The 18,721-nt window shown below is 47.1% G+C and overlaps 2 protein-coding genes across 3 annotated transcripts in view; both read left to right on the plus strand.

Moving 5' to 3' along the window:
- gse1b (Gse1 coiled-coil protein b) overlaps positions 1 to 18,721 on the plus strand; it is a 164,662-nt gene that overhangs the window by 129,728 nt on the left and 16,213 nt on the right. For both annotated transcript variants that reach the window (XM_018667906.2, XM_018667908.2), the window contains exons 3-4: positions 9,595 to 9,792; positions 17,034 to 17,242. In XM_018667906.2, coding sequence (XP_018523422.1) covers positions 9,595 to 9,792; positions 17,034 to 17,242 — 407 coding nt within the window. The remainder of the gene's footprint in view (positions 1 to 9,594; positions 9,793 to 17,033; positions 17,243 to 18,721) is intronic.
- The window catches only part of LOC108877813 (cytochrome c oxidase subunit 4 isoform 1, mitochondrial), an 89,466-nt gene that overhangs the window by 43,455 nt on the left and 27,290 nt on the right, over positions 1 to 18,721 (plus strand). The gene's annotated exons all lie outside the window — the stretch shown is intronic.

Genomic DNA, 18,721 nt, shown 5'->3' on the forward strand with positions numbered 1-18,721 from the left:
TCATCATCTCTCTTTTTCCCTCTATCTGCGTCTGCTTCTATCTCTCTTCAACGTGTCTGTCTGTTTGTGTCTCTCGCTTCCTCTCTCTCTCTCCCTCTCTCCCTCTCTCTCTATCTCTCTCTCTATCTCTATCTCTGAGATATCTGCTATATCAGCTGACTGTCATATTGTGTGTGTCTGTTTGTTAGCGTGCCTCCTTGTGTATGAGAGCAAGGTCAGATATGTGCCTAAAGAAGTGAAGTGGGCTTTGTGGCCAAGCGTTTTAATCAGTTCGTGGACAGAGCTGCATGCCTGTGTTGGTGGAGGCCACAGTTGCCGCATTAAACGTGCTCTCACAGAAGATCTAGTTGCCAGCTAGATTTGTTTTATCTGGCTGGTATTTGCATAACCAAAGGGTATCCATTTTGGGAACTGTTCTTTTTTTATTTCTGTTTATATCTCAGTTTCATATCTTCCATATGTGTCGCCGCTTATCTCAGTTTCACATCAACCATATGTGTTTCCCCTTTGCACTGCAACTGACTGAAAAAAGTATGGCGTAATTCAGTAAACAGATAAAATAAATACACAGGAAGGTCATATTCCAAGAAAGCTTTCACATAGCTGTAATAAAAATCTTCTGAATAAATGCAGTTTTTGGAAATTGAAAGTCATGCTTCGTGAGTAGGGTTGTAAATACAAGTTATTTTCATTATTGACTAATCTTAAGATTATTATTTTCTATCTTAGAACCAATCAAGCCGGTCTTCAAATGTATTTTAGAATCTGTGATCTGAAAAATAATTTTAATTTTTCACAGTTTGTCCTTAATAAATTACTCAGCAGATAATTGAAATATTTGCTGATTGATCAATTAATCAATCAATCATTTCAGTTCTACTCATAAGCCCAGGGCTTATAGTAATTGTGCAATCTTTATATTCATAGATATTTTCTGTATGGACCAGGAATAGTCATGGATTTGTGATTTTGAAAGGATGGGTATTTATCATTTTGAAGGGTTGCACACATTCCGCTGGTTCAGCTAACAACTAAATGATACCATTGTAGTCCGACTCTGAAAATTTGATTTTCAGAAACACAGAGCCATTAAAAATAATCTAGTTTGGTCCTCAGCAATGTTGTCGAGTAATATATTTTTTTTGATGAGTGCCTGTTCTTACTAATGAAATACTTGAAAGAAGAGACACCACGGGTCTCTGCTGCATAGCTAAGAAAACCCTTGTCTTTGTGGCTACTCACTGAGCTGTGTGGCCATGGTGATAGCGGGTTGTGTCCTGCTCACCTAGAGGAGTAGAGGCTCACTCATCAGACTGTACAACATCCACCCATTCAGACACGCACACTCAGACATGTACGAGCAGGAGCACACACCAATTATACCAATTACAAGATTGCAACAGGGCAACTCTCGGCAACTGGACCCTGCTATGGAAAGTCAAGTGGGTGCTGTGCATGTGCCTGTGTGTGTGTGTGTGTGTGCGGTGGAGCCGCTTGGGAGTCGGGACCCATGCAGAGCACTTGGAGTGCTAATTAGGCAACCACAACCCAGCAGAGTACATCACAGAGAGAAAGAGAGAATAGATGGGAGAGAGAGAGGTTGAACAGAGGATGAAGTGAGGAGGGTATGTAGGGGAGCCAGCAAAAACAGCGCTCATCTCCTGAGGAGGCTTGCACAGAGAGTGAGAGATGAAGAGGGGAGGAGGGAGAACGTTGAAAGATGATAATAACTGAAATATGTTACATGCAGTGATGTCCCCAGGCACAGAGAGCTTTATAGTACAGAACAATACAGTTTATCCGGCTCTGTGGGACATGACATGCGGGCTGTCTGCGTATGTGTGAGTGTGCATGTGCTCGTTCATGTGGCTAGGGGTACACCAAAGAGCATTGCAGGTGCAGAAACCACGATAAGCTCCATGGAAGGTCCTCCTTTGTATGTGTTTTGAGTTCATGTGAGATCGGTAACAGCTGTCATATCTCTCTACTTTGCTGGGAAGAGCCACATTGTCACCTTTTCCTGTCTCTGAAGCAGGTGAGGTTGACTAAAAGAGAGAGTCTGCATGATGATGATGATGATGATGATGATGATGATGATGATGATGATGACGATGACAATGACAGTAATGGTGAGTCAGAGCTGCCTCTTCTCTCAGTGGAAAAGCGGGGCTGGGGCTGGAGCTGGCCCTCTCATCAGGGAAGTGGTAAGGCTGTGTCCCCCTAAGCGAGAAGGCTACGGGAGGCACAGCCATACAGACAGCAGCTTGACTCCTGGGGCATGGACCACAATGAGCCAGAGACACAGACAGAAGGCACTTGCGTGTGTTTGTGTGACTGTGTCTGTGTGTGTCTGTGTCTCTGCATGTGTGTGTTCACACACTCTAAGCAGCGTTGTGAAGCGTAACCAGACTGTTCTGTCATACGCCCACACTGGTGTCTCGGAGAACACAGCCACACATTCGCCAGATGACACACACACGCACATGCATGCGCACACACACACACATACACACACAACCCCAGCAACCCCTACCACAGTCGCTATGTAATTAACAGACATAGGAAATGGCGCTGTTGGGGTGGGTGAGTCGGATGCAGGGAGGAGGAGAGGAGAGAAAATCATCTCAGCTCGTGCCTACCCTCAAGACACACACTGTTTCTCTGTGGCTGCGTGTGTGTGTGTGTGTGCGTGTGCGCATGGGAGAATGAAAGAGAGAGGAAGGTGAAGAGAGGGAGAGAGATGCTGGCTGGTCTTTTGAAATCTCACTGTTTCTGTTGCAAGCTGGCTGGCAGGCAGGTTGGGGGGTGTGAGAGAGTGTGTGTGTGTGTGTGTGTGGGGGGGGGGGGGGGGGGGGGGGGGGGGGTGAAGAAGAGAAGAAGGAGGTGAGGGATGAATAATAAGGTGTGCGCACACATGCACACTCGTACGCTGCCGTATCATTTAAAGCCACACAAGGTAAAAGACAGGAAGACTTCTCTTTTGCTCACAGACGTGTGTGTGTGTGTGTGTGTTCAAGACTGAGAGTGAGCCAGGTCAGAGGGAGATGTACTCTGTTCTCTGCTGTAGCTCTATAATGGAGGCCTGCTGTATAATGACAGCTCAGACACAGGCAATACTCTGTGTCTCCCTCTTTCAGCTTCTTCATTGATCTCTCGCTCTCTTCTGTCTCTTTGTCTCCCTTTTCCTTTTCCCTCCTTTTCGTCTTTTGGCTCTCTCTCATTCTCCTGTGGAACTGTTCCCTTTGATTCCCTAGCTCTGCAGCCACAGCGCTGCTGTTTCAGGATTTTTCAGATATTAAGGCTGTCTCTTTGGTATGGAGTAACAGAGATGGCACGCATGCGCACAAACACGAGCTCACAGGCGTGCGTGCGCACACACTGATGTACTGTTCTGTAGTGCCTGAGGGTTGATTGCGATGACACCTCAGAAGTCAAACAAACCTGGAACTACCAGAGCAGGTTTATCCTGCTGTGTTCCTGGATACTTTGTGTTTGTGCACGCACAGGTTTGTGTGTGCTCAAGATCGACATCATGACATACACCTGTTTGCGCAGTTTAGGTCCAGGCCCTCGTATTCATGTGTATGAGCATTTATTGTCACTCTTGAGGCCGGGCTGCTGCTCTCTCATTTAATCACAAATTACCTTTGCTTTCTTTTTGGGTTTCCTGTCCAGCTTATGATCACCCTTTGTTCTTTAATCACAACTTCAAAAGCTTTTTCTGGGTACTGTACATGAATACTATTTATAGACAGTGTATCACTTAAAGTGTTGATTTTAACAGCCACAGAGTTATGCTTCCTGCTGCCATTCAGTCAGTTAAGCTATCTGTCTTTTTTTAACCTCACTTTATGTTGAAGCACGATAATGTGGCTGTGGTAGTGGCTGTTATGCCCATATTACATCCTGTTTTGCTAGGTCGGTTTCATCCATGTTGCTGCTTCACTGGTATTTTGGACACCCTCATTTTTTCTCATTTCTATCCATTTTCAGTCAGAGGTTTCTCATGTTGTACTTCTTTCATACCCTCCTCCCATCCTTTTCATCCCTCTGTAAGCACATCTTCAGTCAGCCACCAAGTCAGTCAACCATTCATGATGACACATACTCATCAAGCTCACTCTAACTCCCTCCTGTGTCAGTGGCTGAGCTACTCAGTTACTCTAAATCATATAAGCAGAGTGGATGATTGAACCTGTGTCTTCTGGTTGAAGTATGCCTTCATTTTCAAATATCTGCACTGTGCTGCCATGGGCCACTGTGATCAGAAATCCTGATCTGAGTAACGAGGGGGTTTCCGCTCATCTACAATGAGACATCATGGTAAAAAGTGCTGTTTATCTTGATGAAGTGTTTGAGGCTTGCTGGTCCACACAAAGGCCTGTCACCTGCAGCTCTTCAACCAATCAGTTTACTATGGCCACACTTACCTGCTTGATTTAAAACAAGAAAGCTTAGTTACAAGAAAGAATAGTTTTAGTTTTGTTTGATAATCATAATAAAAATAAAACTTCCCAGTAGCCTCTTCACAATAAAAGCCCTCCAGTAGGCTCCTGCGAAAACGGTTCAATGTGAAGCAGCATTTAATGTTTATTTTGTAACAGCAAATACAGCTCTGATAGTACAGCAAAGAAGACATTATCAGGAACTAGCACGGATGCTGTTTGTTAGAGGAAAGTAAGAACAGGAATGCAGGAGTGGAACAAAACACCAAACCACAGAGGCTATGTTACACCGGCACAACAAAAGTATTCAAAGCTGCTATTCAAAGCATAGCAAGAGATGGTGCTTTAGTCGCCTGCCTGGCCACACATGTTGAGCCAACCAGTTTATTGCAGTGACATTTTTATTGCTCATTTGAGGGCAGACAATGACCAGTTTTGGCTCTGCTCCTAAGCAGGACCACAATATTGTGGCATGCCTAAAGTGTGCTATACTAAGCCACCAGAAAAGAAGCATCTGCTGCTCCAGTGAAGAGAGTGAAGCGTGGATACTGAGTTAGTTGTAGGCAGCACAGTTCCAATCCATGCTGCGCTGGACTTGGCTAAGCCAAGGTTGGTGGCTGGATCAGATAGATGGGCCAGCGGCACTGCACTGCTAGTTTTAACGAGCTGATAGGCAAATCCCTCCCTGGTTAAAGATTAACCACTCACTAGAGCTGCCACTGCATTATCTCCCCACTGGCCGGGGCATACAGGAGCCAAGAGGATTTACTTTATATGCGTGCATGCATGTGTGTGCATGTGTGAGTGAGAGAGAGAGAGAGAGAGAAAGAGTAATCTGCATTCCAACCAGCAAAAGGGTGGAACTGTGTGTGTCAGTGTGTTTGTTTGACTATGGGAGTTAGTGATCGGCTTTACTCCCAGCAGGGTGTTAAAATTGTGTGTTTACTGTATGCCATTTAGCAGTCAATCTGCTCTGCGTGTGTGTGTGAGAATGGGTGGGATCATGTTTGTATGTGGTTTCTTGTAATCTGCATTCCTTTTTTTCCAGTGCTTTGTTTTGTTTTCCCTTAGGGCGTAACGGCATTCAAAGGGTTAATTGCATCATGAAGTTTAGTGTGTAACAGACTCTTGGGTTGTCAGCAAAATGTTAAACCTTTGAGATCTAAAAGATTGAATTTATTCATACTTCCTAATATCTCCTAAGTTTCTAAACGTTATGAGTGGATGCACACTTTGTCCTTTTCATAATCCACAGCAAAATCATTTAAAATGTATATTTCTTTTCTGTATCACTGGATTAATTGCCTGTGGCATATGCTGTTTCATTAACAAGAGAACTCCCTCCAATTAACTGGGAGACAATGCCATCTGCTGGATGTTCGAAGAACATAGGTCCTGAGCCTGCTTATAATACTGAGCGATTGTGTTGTAACTGAGTGATGTTAAGAGGTGGAGGCAGGCTCACTTATCTGGAAATTCATAATACATTACTCATCCTGGGTTGCTTAGATCATGCTGTTTATCATAACTTACTCTGAAAAGAGAGTCTTGACTGTCATGGCTTGTCTTTTTCCAGTTTTGAAAGAAAAAGTGGAGACATAATTGATTTCCACACAATCCTAAAGCGCATGTTTTCATTTTCAGTGCCTAGAGATAGCATCTGTTTAACCATGCTATTCTTAATATAGGTGTGAAATGGAAACACGGCACTCCTTCCTTCTCCTTCTGTAGGAGCTTTCAGTTGTTAGTGTAGGGTCTTCCCAATTTCTCGTGAAGCTGCGCTTTTTGCCGTCATTGGAAAACTGCGCACAGAGAGATAGGGGATACTAAGCAACAAAGCGAGGGAGGTTGGTCAACCAGCAGAACGCCCCATGAGCTTCACTTCTACCTCTGAGTGCCAGCAAAAGGAGACTGAACAAGCATTATTTTTGGGAAAGCTCTGCTGGCACCTGCAGTCCCCTGCCATGATATGGTCTGATGTTAGACAGGAAAAGAGGTAGAGGAGAGAGACAAAGACAGACAGAGTGCGGCAGTTGTGTGTGTTCTCTCAGGGGAGTCAGACCGTGGCCTTAGGACCTAGAGAGGATCTTTGTCGAGAGGTGCCCTTTGGCACAGTGCTGGCCACCATGCAGCTTCACCCCAGAGATAATCTCTCTCCCTGTCATCGCTTGTGCTCGCTCGCTCCCTCGCTCCCTCGCTGCTCTGAAAAAAAGTAACGAGTGACGGAAGGAGGAAATGACTAAAGAAACGACTCATTCACACCCCTGCAGTGACAGCAGGACAGACAGAGGGGAAGTCAAACCCACGCTTTTGCCCTTTTCCTGAGCCCTCCACCCCCGACCACTATTACGCAGTAATCTCCTCCACCCTGATAACAACTCCTCGTAGTGGTTGTGCGAGTGTTTGCGTGTGTGTTGTGTTTGTGTGTGTGCGTGCCCTGTAAAGGTTTTGCACGTCCACATTTTTGGTAGGACTTCCTTGTTTGTGTGAGATGGTGATGGTTGATTTAAAGTGAATAGATTTCTTTACTTTTACTTTTACTCTTCACTTTTGTTTTGGGTCTAGTTGTCTTTCTTTCGATTTAATTTTAATTTTTCTTGATGGCCACTTCCAGTACTTACAGAACAATTATGTTAATGAAGCAGACTGAATTGAATTGAGGCAGATATTTTAACACAAACGGTTGTCTTTCTTATGCTGTAGGGCTTGACACAGGCCAGGACATGTCCTCTTTCTTCCTCTTTCCTTCGATTTCTTTTTCTTTCTGTCTCAAGACGGGAAGGGCGGCTCACATATTTAACCTACCCCCCCACCCCCCACCCATCCATCTATATACATGCACACATACGTACACACTGCCTGTCGCTCCCCAGCAATGGGGTCAGATGTGGCGACCGGCTGAGCAACCTCCCTCCTCCTTAGCTCCTCTCCTCTTCTTCTCTCCTCTCCCCTCCCCCCTCCTCCAGCTCGCCTTGGCAGGGCATGCATGCCTGTGTCTGTTATCTACAAATGGCTGAGGAATTATAGGTTGAGAGGGGAGGAGAAGGAGGAGGAGGAGTGAGGGAGAGTGTGAGGAGGGAGGGAAGTAGGGGGTGGTGGTGGAGGGGGCTGAGGTCATGTGACATCGCAGCAGCTGCTAGGCTAAGAATTTCTGTTTTCTCAGTTAGAGAGAGAGAGAGAGCAAGCAAGGAGGGGAGAGATAGGCAGCGTGTGTGGTGTGTTGCTTTGTTAGATAAGCTCTAAACGGTCTTTGTGAGCGGCACTGCGAGAGACAGGAAGACAGGCAGGCAGGCAAGGAGGGAGAGAGAGGGTGGACGGGCGAGAGGAGATAGACAGACGGAGAGCAACAGAGAGAGAGAGGGGAGCAGGAAGATGGTGTGTGTCCTGTCGGTGGCTGCCGGTGTGTGCTGGGCTGGGCTCAACGTGAAGATGCAGCCATGGGGGATCCGGGCAGCTCCACTCCTTTGTGCAGTAAGGAGCTTTGGCCACGCTTTTAATCTGTGAGGGGGGGGTCACGAACCACTGCCAGACCTCCGGATGTGTGCCTCTGTGTGTATTTGTCAAGCTATGTGCTTGTCTGTTTCACTACGTTCCTCGCATGTGTGTCTGTTAGTTCTGTGGTTTTGTATGTGTGGTTGACACTGACTTTGAATACACTGCACTCTGTTTCTGTAGTACGTTGGTTTTTACTAAAAGTTTCCTGTGTATTTCTTTTACTCTCTGACTTTCTCTGACTTTTTTTGACTTTCTCTGAAGAGGGAGGGTGGAGCGGTACTCTAATGTCTTGATGAAGTCACGTTACTGGACCGGGCAGTTCGTGTGTGTTTTTTGCTTGTTTGCCAGTCTCTCAATGTCGGGGTGTGTGTTGTTCAGACAGTAGTCATTGTTGATTCCATTATTAATTGTGTACTGGGTTCATTCGGAGTGCACTGGGTAACTGGGAGGTTACAGGCAGGACAACTCGAGGTGTTGGGAATGTTATTCACTCTCTCATGCCTGACTTGCTGCTGTGCGTGTCAACTCAAACACACACAGGGTGCTGTGCCTCTCCTCCCTTCTCAGGAGGGAACATGATCTTTTTATAGCCCTCTCAGACTCTTGGGTAAACCCAGATATAACCCCTACTTATCTAATTGTGCTATTGATATACTGTTAGCAGCTTTCATTTCAGCAAGTATGTCTTTGTCTTAGAAGTTCTTTGTATTAGAAGTACTTCGCATGCACAACCCCAGCATATGTGTGTTGTGGCACAATGGTTAATACCTCTGTCACACACAAACTTACACTAGTCTGAACTTACACTGTCCTCTGAGCCACCCTCAGTATGTATGTGTGTATATGTGTGTGTGTGTGTGCATGCGTGTGTGAGTGAATGAATGTGTTTTGCCTGAGCACATAGGGCTATCACACGCTGTTCTGGCATTTAGGGATTCCACTGACTGAGGGGCTGTCAACACAGTGTCACCTTTCAACACACACACACACACATACACACATACACAGGAAGGAAAGGGACAGCCGCCCCCCCAACCACCACAGACCTCTTACAAATCTGGTGCTAGAAAGACACATGACACACCCACACAAACATCATCCTTTTCACTGTTGTTGTTCTCTGTCCAAATGAAGAAATATCCAGCTGGCATGAATTACTAATTTGTTATATTTTAACAGAAAAGGTGCTGGATGTGTAATTGGTGTTAACATACAGCTTAGGATACTCTGTAAGAAACAAAGTCACCGTGGTAGTGCTAGAGCACGCTCAGTTGAGTTGTTGTGTAAATGCTGTGACCATGGACCTCTGGCAGACACACAGCCAGACTGGAGCTCTTTGAGCAAGGGAGGAGTGACCTGGCCTCCTAACCTCTCACCTCTGACCCTAAGCCATACAACCGTGCCCCTCTGCCCTTCACACCACCAATCCCCATTCGCTCCAGCTGTCACAAACAGATACCCAGCACCACACTCTGCCCTGACTATCTCTGTGTCAAAGGAAACAGCTATGCGCCTTACTATGTTCGCATATATTTGTCTTCCTTGGTCTTACCAAGTCTCTCGTGGACTATATGTATTCTATGTGTAGGACTGAGGATAGTATTGGATATTAAACCTTTCCCATTCTTTTCCTTTTCTTGTGTCCATTTTGTAGGCATGAGCCATGAGCCAAAGTCACCATCGTTAGGAATGATCTCCACGGCGACACGTACCACGGCGACGGTCAGCCCCCTTACCCCGTCACCTCTCAATGGTTCTATTGTAGCCAATGGAAGCCCGGCTACCCAGTCTGCTCACTCCGGATTCGCTGCAGCCCTCCGTAAACTGGCAAAACAGGCCGAAGAACCTCGAGGTAAAGCCACACGGCGTGTAGGGATGTGACACAAAATTAGCTAATATGCGCTGTAGAGTTTTCAGAGAGAGATTTCAGTTCTGGTCTAAATCCTATTAAGAACAGCGTTTTCATCATAGCAACCTTTGGCATTGGCAATAAACTATTTTTCGGACATGCATTGCAAAATGTACACAAAAGGAAGTTATCCAGTTCAAGTGTTCTGGATGTTGTCTAATTAATGAAGAATATGGTCACAGTATTTCTGTTTGCATTGCTTGTCTAGTCTGAATTGAAAGACAGATATATATACTGGTTGTGCAAACGTGTACATTTCCTTTTGAGGCTTTCACTATGCACAGTCATTGGGTGATGGAATCAAGTGTAAAGATTTATTTTAACCGATCTTAAAATTTCTTGAAAGAATAAGAAAGTAACTTACAGGTTATGGTTTGCAGTTGCAGCACTAGTACTACCACAATAATAGAAGCTAAATGTATTATTACATTCAGCTGCACTGACCCTCACCTGTAAATGGTGGACTGGGTGTCTGGTACCTCCTGTACGCTGTGCCTGTGTGGTTGTATATTTGGTCATATTGTGTGTGTGTGTGTGTGTGTGTATGTGTATGTGAGGGGAGGGGGGTCATATGGTGTGTGTGCATACATGTATGTCCCACTGCCAGCGTGTGTAGCTGAGTGTAGAACTGCTAATAGCAATGGAGTGATATCCACACAGGATTGAATTAGCTGGTGTCCCTGGAGATGTGGGGACGAAGAGGAGCCACTCTAGCTGACCCACTTAATGTGCTGTGTGTGAGTGCATGTACACTTGGGTGTGCTTGTCAATGCGTGTGTGTCAGTTCACCAATTTCCCATCATACATTCCTCCTTGTCAGTGTCTACGTGCATACACGCTCACATGAAACATGTAATACAATTCCCATCTCCCAGAGCTCTGTCCTGTGGTTGTATGAATGTAAAATTAGCATCAGGTGGTTGAATTACTGGTTATTGACTTGTGTACAACATTATGTCAGAAATTCTGAATTATCCTGAAACATGCTTGTTCAACGATCTGTGTCAGTGTTTTTTTCCTTTGTTTCCTGTATGTTTGGTTAATTTGAAGCTGGCCTCTAATACACATGCACTTAGTATTTTCCAAAGCCAAATGCCCAGTGTCTCTTAATGACACATATGTAAACATACCAACAAGCGTACAAAGCAGAATTTACAGAGGAGAGCCTCAGTAGGAAGATTCTCATTGTGGAAGTTATTGAGGGTGAGCACATTGATGTCTGTGTGTGTGTGTGTGTGTGTGTGTGTGTGGCTCAATGCCTTGGCTCCAGAGAGGCCCAGCTACCCCAGCTGTCCACCCTTGCTCTGGCTCTTAAATCAGATGGTCCCCTCCTTCTTGGATTTCCCTGGACACCTTGCTCCCAAGCCCACTGCAGCCTGGGACCCAGAACCAAGCAAATGATTTATTACCCCGAATGAGAGAGAGAGAGAGGGGAAGCTCAGCCCCAGCTTCTCCTCACCTCCCTCTCAATCCTTCTCCCCTTCATCGCTTCTCACTCAACCTTGCATGCCAGCCCTATTACTTCCTCACTCTGTCTCTCTCCAAAAGTAAAATCCACCCCTGTCTTCTCATTTTAACGTATGCCTCACCTTTTTTCAGTGGAATTTTCCTCTTCATTTCTGTTGCTCATCCTTTTGCAGCTAGGGAGCTCAAGAACTGTGCTCTCTTAGTCATGTATTTTAATACTTCTGCTTTTTCATTTTTCATTTTGTTGTGAGGTGAGAATGAGTCTGCTCCATTCTATTTGTAATTCACGATCTACCGAGGCAGAGAGCCCCTGCCCGTGTCTTTGTCAAACAGTCACCAGATCGTGTCTGATAAAGCTCTACCACCTTCATATTAAAAGCACAAAAAAGCCCCTTTGTTATTTTTGAGGCCTGCTGACTGTGTGGCCTGGCTGGTGTAGGCAGTGATGTGTGGGTGAGTCAACCATCAGGCATAAGGGGCGACTCTGCCTGTGTTAGGAGCGCCAGCTCCGGGGTGGGCAGAGAGGCATGAGGCCCCTGGAGCTCCAGTCACCTCTCTGTCTGCAGAGCCTGTATTTATAGGCAACACACACACCCAAACACCCCCGCACATGCAAACAGTTGTCTTTGCAACTGTGTAAGCCTTGTGATTTCTTAGCATGCTGCAGCCTGCTGTCCTTTCATTAGCTACTTTGACTCAACCTCTCTTTCTCTCTCTCTGTCTCCCTCACCCTCTGGTTGATGCTTTGAGGTGAGTAGTGCAGTATACATGAGGTGCCATGACTCAGTGTCCTAAGGCCTAGAGGAATTAGTTAGGTTTGAGTACTAGTATCACCGCCACCGGCTGCTGAACTGATTTAAGACCCCGAGCACGGCTGCTGTTTATATACACACCCACACACCCATACGCACACAGACACATACATCGTCACTTGTCTGTGGCGAGTATAATGAATAGCTCTGTGTACTGAGTGCAGTGCTGAAGAGGGGAGGTGATGGATAATGAGTATCAGAGCAGTGTAAAGGACACACTCTCATCCCATGAACACTCGCATGAGCACACACAGCAGCATTCACATGTGCGGGCAAACACGCACAGACACGGAGAACACACTGCCTCAAAAAGGCCTGCTGATATCTGATTAATTAGGCAGATCTGGGTTTAATCCTCTCAGTTGTTTCTTCTCACACACTTTTAGACACATACACACCACCAGAATTTCATGACTGCATTCATACCCACTGTAGTACATTGCCTGGAGAGAGAATGAAGAGAGGGAGAATAAAGGTGTACAAGATAGATGGAATGAATTGGCAGGGAAAAGAGGAATCGGAAGTAATTAGTAGATTTGTGAAAACCTGAGGTGTTTGTCAGATGGTGTGTATCTGTAAGTGTGTATATGTGTGTGTGTATGTGTGTGGCCGGAGGCTCCCCTTGTTTATGGGAGCCCAGAGCATGCTGGGACAGCGGGGCAGTGTGTCTCTGACCTCTCCATCTGGAGCCTGCCTGGAGCTCACACAGCCTCACTGTGCTCAGTGTGTGTTTGTGTGTGTGTGTGTCTCTGTGTGTGTGTTTTTCTTGAAGGCAAAACCCTTCAGGCTGTGACTGTCCCTGAAACACTCACAAACAAGCTCATTTGCTTCCCCCTGCTTTTTCTCTCCCTCCATACACAACAACCTTACACCTCTCATGACTCTGTTCAGTAGGGAAGCAGCATTTAAGCATAATATGCAGTTTGTACAGTCAGCAGAAGGCGCAGAGGATTGCTCCTCTTATTTCCATCCGCCATCTTGTACCGTCTTCCTTTCCCTCGCTGGCACAGCAAGTGTGCTTCTCCCCTCCCCCCACTCAGTGATGCAGATTACAGGCTTTGTGTTGTGTTGTCAGTGCATGGCCAAGACTGTAGTAGCAGGTGTGTGTGGTGTTTGTGTGCATCAGTGGTTGCTGTGTGTGTGTGTGTGTGTATGTGTGTGTGTGTGTGTGTGTGTGTTAGAGTGCACGTGTTGAGGCTTGTGCTAGTGTGTGCTGGTGGGGTGGCATATGGATGCAGGGTTGGCTGGGCACTGCTATGCACACCAGGTGTGAAATGGACTGTTTAATTAAGTGCTGATGTTGTTGTAATGCATGCTGGGAGGGAGGAGGGTTGAGGAGGATGGGAAGGGCGGGTGTGTTGGAGGGGTGGAGGAGAGCACCTTCTGCCTGGCAGAGCTGGGGTTGGCTGTTTTGGCAGAAGAGGTGGTGGTGGTGGAGTTGGTAGCTGAGGATTGGTAGAGGCTACTTGGCAACACTAAAACATTTTTGTGTTGTGATGTCTTCCTATCAAGGCTTAGTGATCCAGTGGGATTCTCTGCTACAGCTCACGGACTCTGCCACTGGATGAAAGAGCCTGCTGAAGAGCTGTGGTGACTTTTTTGGCTCTTTGATTGGGTCAGCGGCTGAAGTAAAAGGTGCCATCTATGCAGGGATACTTGGCCACAGCCTCTGACCACAGCTTGGTTTGTTTGTTTGCCGCTGCTGCTGGTTGTATCTTGCGTGTGTGTGTGTGTCTGTGTGTGTGCTTGCGCACGCATGTGTGGCTTAGCTTGAGCGGTCAAGTGTGGAGGCAGTCTGGGAGAGTGGGACTGGTAATAGAGGAGGCGATAGAGAAAGGAGCTTCACATTAATCACACACAGCTTGGGACTGAGACAGCACTCTCTTTCTCTCTTTTCCTTTCCTTTCCTTCTGTCTCTGCCTCTTCTGTTCTCCTCTCTCTTTCCCTCTCTCTCTCTCTCTCTCTCTCTCTCTGTGCACCCCCCTCCCGACCCCAACACCACACCACACACATCAAGCAAGTGACAATCAGTACAGCTAATGAAGTGCAGGTTGAGAGCTGATGAGCCTATTTTAAACTCTGGGGACAAAGGCTTGAGCTTCAGTCCTCCTCTGCCTCCTCTAGCTCCCCACAGGGCCAGCATGTGTGGCCATCGTCTCTCTGTATAGATGGAAGGGGAGGAGCATATGGCAGAAATGACACCAGCTCGGTGCCAATCACATGCCTCATATATGATTTCTCTCCTATCAGATGACACAATGATGTGAGGGAGCAGGAGGAGAGAGAGGGAGAGGGATTGGTGTGGAAATTGGAGCAAGGGGGGTTGAAAATGGACAAGAGGAAATCTTAGAGGAGGGATGTCGGTCTGATGAAGGAAAGAGGCTTATGGACACACATGACTGTCTGTGGTTTTAAACAGGAAGATAAGGGGAAATATACATAGGTGCACAAATATAAACATGTAACCACACTCATCTCCCTGAGCCTTTACCAGCTGCAACTATTGTAAATGTGGTTATGAAAATTGTGCATTGACTGCGATGTACATCTGCTTGGCGACAGGTACTGTGTTTGAAGAACAGAATGAAAAGGAATTAGGGTATATGAAGAGGTGGTGGGTGGGTGGTTGCGTGGGGTGTCGTTAGAGAGGAGGAGGGAATGATAGAGGAATAACAGCTGTTTTTTTTGTGTGTGTGTGTGTGTGTTATGCATGTAGTGGAAGGACGCTTAGACGTGTACACAGATTTTGCAAGCTGCAAGAAGAGAATGAAGCTGTTGGTAGACGACCCTCGTCTCTTTTATTTCCTTCTTCCCCTCACCTGCTTCTCCGCCTGCTCTCTTAATTATTTAGTCTGCCCTGCGTCTTCTCCAGTCTGCTCTGCTTCTACATGGCAAATGAGGAGGAAGAGGAGGAGATGGGAAGAAAGGGGGGGTGGGGGGTGAGAGAAATAGATGGAGTAGAGGTCTGTTGCTTAGCAGTTCAGAATCACTGTGATCACTGCCCCTCCTCTCCTCTCTTCCCCTTCCCTTCCTTCAGCCTTATTTGTTCCCCCATCCTTGTGTATGCATGTTGTGAGTGTTCGAGTGTGTGTGTGTCTGTGTGTGGTGAGTGAATAGGCTGTGACACTAGAGCTGTATTAAGTGTAGCTCCATTCCCCAGGCTGAGTGGGCTGCTATTGATTGGCCTAGTCTTGCAGGGGAGAGTAATGGCTCTCTGAGGTGAAGGTGGGAGGATTAGGCCACTAATTGCCATTGTGCAGACAAGATATGCCCCCCACCCCAATATCCCCCACCCACTCCCCCATCTGCACCTCACATCTCTCTTGCTTTCCTCTCCGCTCCATCTCTCGCCTCACCTCCGCCGCACCTCTTTTGCACTCTCACTTGCTGTTTTTTCCTCCATCACTCCCCATCTCCTATCATTTTTCATTTTCATGTCTCACCTCACATGTATCATCACCATCTTTTCTTCACACATTTTTTTTTCTTCTTGCCCCCCCCCCCCGTGCCCCTCCCCACCCCCACCCCAACCACCCTCCACTTGCCGCTTCTACCACCACTCAAACATAGATTTTCAGATTTTCCCTAGACCGTCACCTCACTGCCACTATTGATTCTTTCCATTATTTAGTAGTATTAGTCAGAATGAGGTGTTTAAAATAAGTCAATATCCTGACCGCACCTAACCATCCGCTGACGTTGTCTGTTAGGTTATGTTGCCACGGAAACCGGAGCAGCGAAGAAATGGCAGTTGGGTGGAGATCTGTGGTTTTTGTTCTGATGGTGATAATTGGAGAGGAAGTAGACCTGAAACTGGCCTGAGGTTTCGGCTGCCTTTCTTTTTCCATGGCTGCTTGTAAGCATGTCGATGCACAAAAGCATAGTACCTGCGCACGCACACACATAAGCACACATCTCCTGCTGTCCTTGCTGCAGCACTGAAGTGTAGGTCCCATTGAGAGGGTTGTGACCCAGTTTGACTGTGTAATGCTGCGCTTGCTCTGAGCAGAGGAGACATACAGCACACTGTACTGTCAAGAGAGGAAGTGGACGCTGGGTGAAGAAGAGAAGAAAAGAGAGAAAACATAGAGACAATGCACAGGTTAAAACACAGGGGAGAGAAAAGGAAAATAAAGAAAGGGAGGGGAAGATGAGGATAGAAAAAAGGCAGAAGGGAAGAGACAGTGGAGAGGAAGAGAGGGTGCTGCCTGTATGGGGGGAGGTAAAGATGTAAGGCTGGAAAGATGAAATTGCAATGATAAACGTATGAGAGCTTATCACATGAGAGCTTTGGAACTAGAGAGAGAAAGGGAGATGTGTACAAAGCAAGGCATGTGACCAGACCGTGACCCTGCGCTACAGGGTTTCCCTAGAGGGCTTTGTTAATGTGGCACAGCTACAGTGCAGCAGAGAAGCTCATTGGGCTAGCTTTTCACCACCTGCTGTGTGTGTGTGTGTGTGTGTGTGTGTGTGTGTGTGTGTGTGTGTGTGTGTGTGTGTGTGTGTGTGTGTGTGTGTGTGTGTGTGTTGAGGGGGGAGTTCTGTGTGTGGCTGCAAGCGCCACTGACTGTATATGCATTCAGTATGGCGGTTCATTCTCAAGCCGTGTGCTCTTGTGCTGTGTGTGTGTCCTGCGTGTCATGGCTGTGTGACTGTCACAGGGATGCTCATCCTGATCACTGTCACTTCATAATAGGGGCCTAGGGCCATCCATCTGGCCCTCTGTGTGTGTGTGTGTGTGTTATTTGTTGCTGTTTCAGTACTGCAACCCCTTTTCATTCTGTGTGAAGGAGCCACAGGATCATAGTGTTATCATAGCAAAATATTACCGTCTACTATTACCGTCCTTAAACTAATCTACTTTCTTTCACTATACTTATATAATTTCTCTCTGTCTTTCTTCAGCTGCATCGTCCATCAGCAGTGAGTCCTCTCCGGTGTCCTCCCCGGCCACCAACCACAGCTCTCCAGTCAGTACACCCAAGAGGGGTCCCCTTGGTCCAGGGCCCGTCCTGGTTCCCCCAGCGGGCCACAGCGTGCCAAACACTCCACCTGTAGTCACCATTGCTCCAACAAAGACTAGCAACGGCCTCTGGAGGAACGAAGGACGCCAGGTAAAACCACAATCAAACACCCCTCATGCTGACCTTTAGCCTGTTATCTTGCTGTCTCTTACTTCCCTTTTTCTCTTTTGGTTGCTCTCATCTTTCTGTTTCTTATCTGGCTGTTCAAGCAACATTCAGATATTCTCGTTCTTCTGCCTGCCTGCTAGCACAAACATACACAGACAAGCTCTCGAGGGATTATTGGATTTTGTAGCTGGCCTGTAACCAATAGTAAGGCTTTATGCACTTGACATATGTACATGTGACATAGCAGAGTCTATGAATGTATGCTTCCCCCAAAACCTCCCCCCACCACCCATCCATGACTCCATGTGTTAAACAATGCCAGCTGCCACTGGGACATCGAGGTGACAGCCTCAACGGCAACTAACATCTGTGCCCCTCCAGTCCCCCTCCTACTTAGCCCTCTTGCCCTTGGACGAGCCCCCTCCCATGTCCTTATGACCCTGTCCTTTAGCCTCCTTATGCCACCACCCCACCCCCCTCGCCCCACTGACCCCACCCCACCTCCAGCTTCACCCTCTCTGCTCAAGCAGTCAAGTGCATCGTCTGCTTCGTCACCCTGACCCCCGCTCTCTGTTACGTAGTGGGGGAGAGAGAGAGAGAGCTGCTTGCTTTGATAAGGAGTGGATTATGGATTATGGCCTTGCTTTAAGCCTTCTTATCTCAGCTCAGGGCTAATGGTTGAGGCCAAGCGCACCGTTATGAACAGCACTCTGCAACATGCGGAAACTCCGCGAGACACTTTGACGGTTCCCCAGAGACAGAGAGAAGGGGGATAGTGAAGGGTGAGTGAGGAGGTCAGCTAGCCAGCAATGTTTGGTAGCATTCAGGCCATTGTCCTCTCCCCTGGCGCGACCCCGCCGTAGCTAAAGTTCAACCAGAACTGGGAGAGGCTGGAGAGACTGGGGAGCTCTCCCAGTGATGTCACCCTTTTTGTCATTCCTTCAGTATAGCAGAACAGAGGAGATAAAAGGACGGAGGCTCCCGCCACTGCCTTCCACATAAATTGTAGCTAATCCCATGTGTGTGTTTGCCTGTGTGTTTATGTGCTTTTGTACCCTAGTTATGTGTGTGTGTGTGTAAGAGGTCAAGCTCGAATTGGAAAGGTCACGTCACTAGGTTTTAGGTGCCTACAGCAGCTCGGGGGCCACCCAGCCAAAGAATGAAGAGGTTAAGGAAGGTGGACAAGAGGTTGGGGATGGAAGGGTTAGAGGTTGAGGGGAGTGGGGGGGCAGCAGCGGCGGGCATGCGTCATTGAAAGCTGGCATCATAGCATTTCCTCTATTTCCGCGGTGCCGCTTCAGTGACCACATATAACTCTGTGGTAACAATGAGCCACGGGGCTGTAAAGGACACACATACATCTCTGCCATCAGAATGTTCCTCTTAAACAAAGATGATACTGTATGGAGCTTCGCTAACATTGCTAATTGCTGATCAGGAAGAATGCACTTTAACCTTGCC

The sequence above is a fragment of the Lates calcarifer genome, linkage group LG2 (assembly GCF_001640805.2).
Source record: "Lates calcarifer isolate ASB-BC8 linkage group LG2, TLL_Latcal_v3, whole genome shotgun sequence".
NCBI lineage: Eukaryota > Metazoa > Chordata > Actinopteri > Centropomidae > Lates > Lates calcarifer.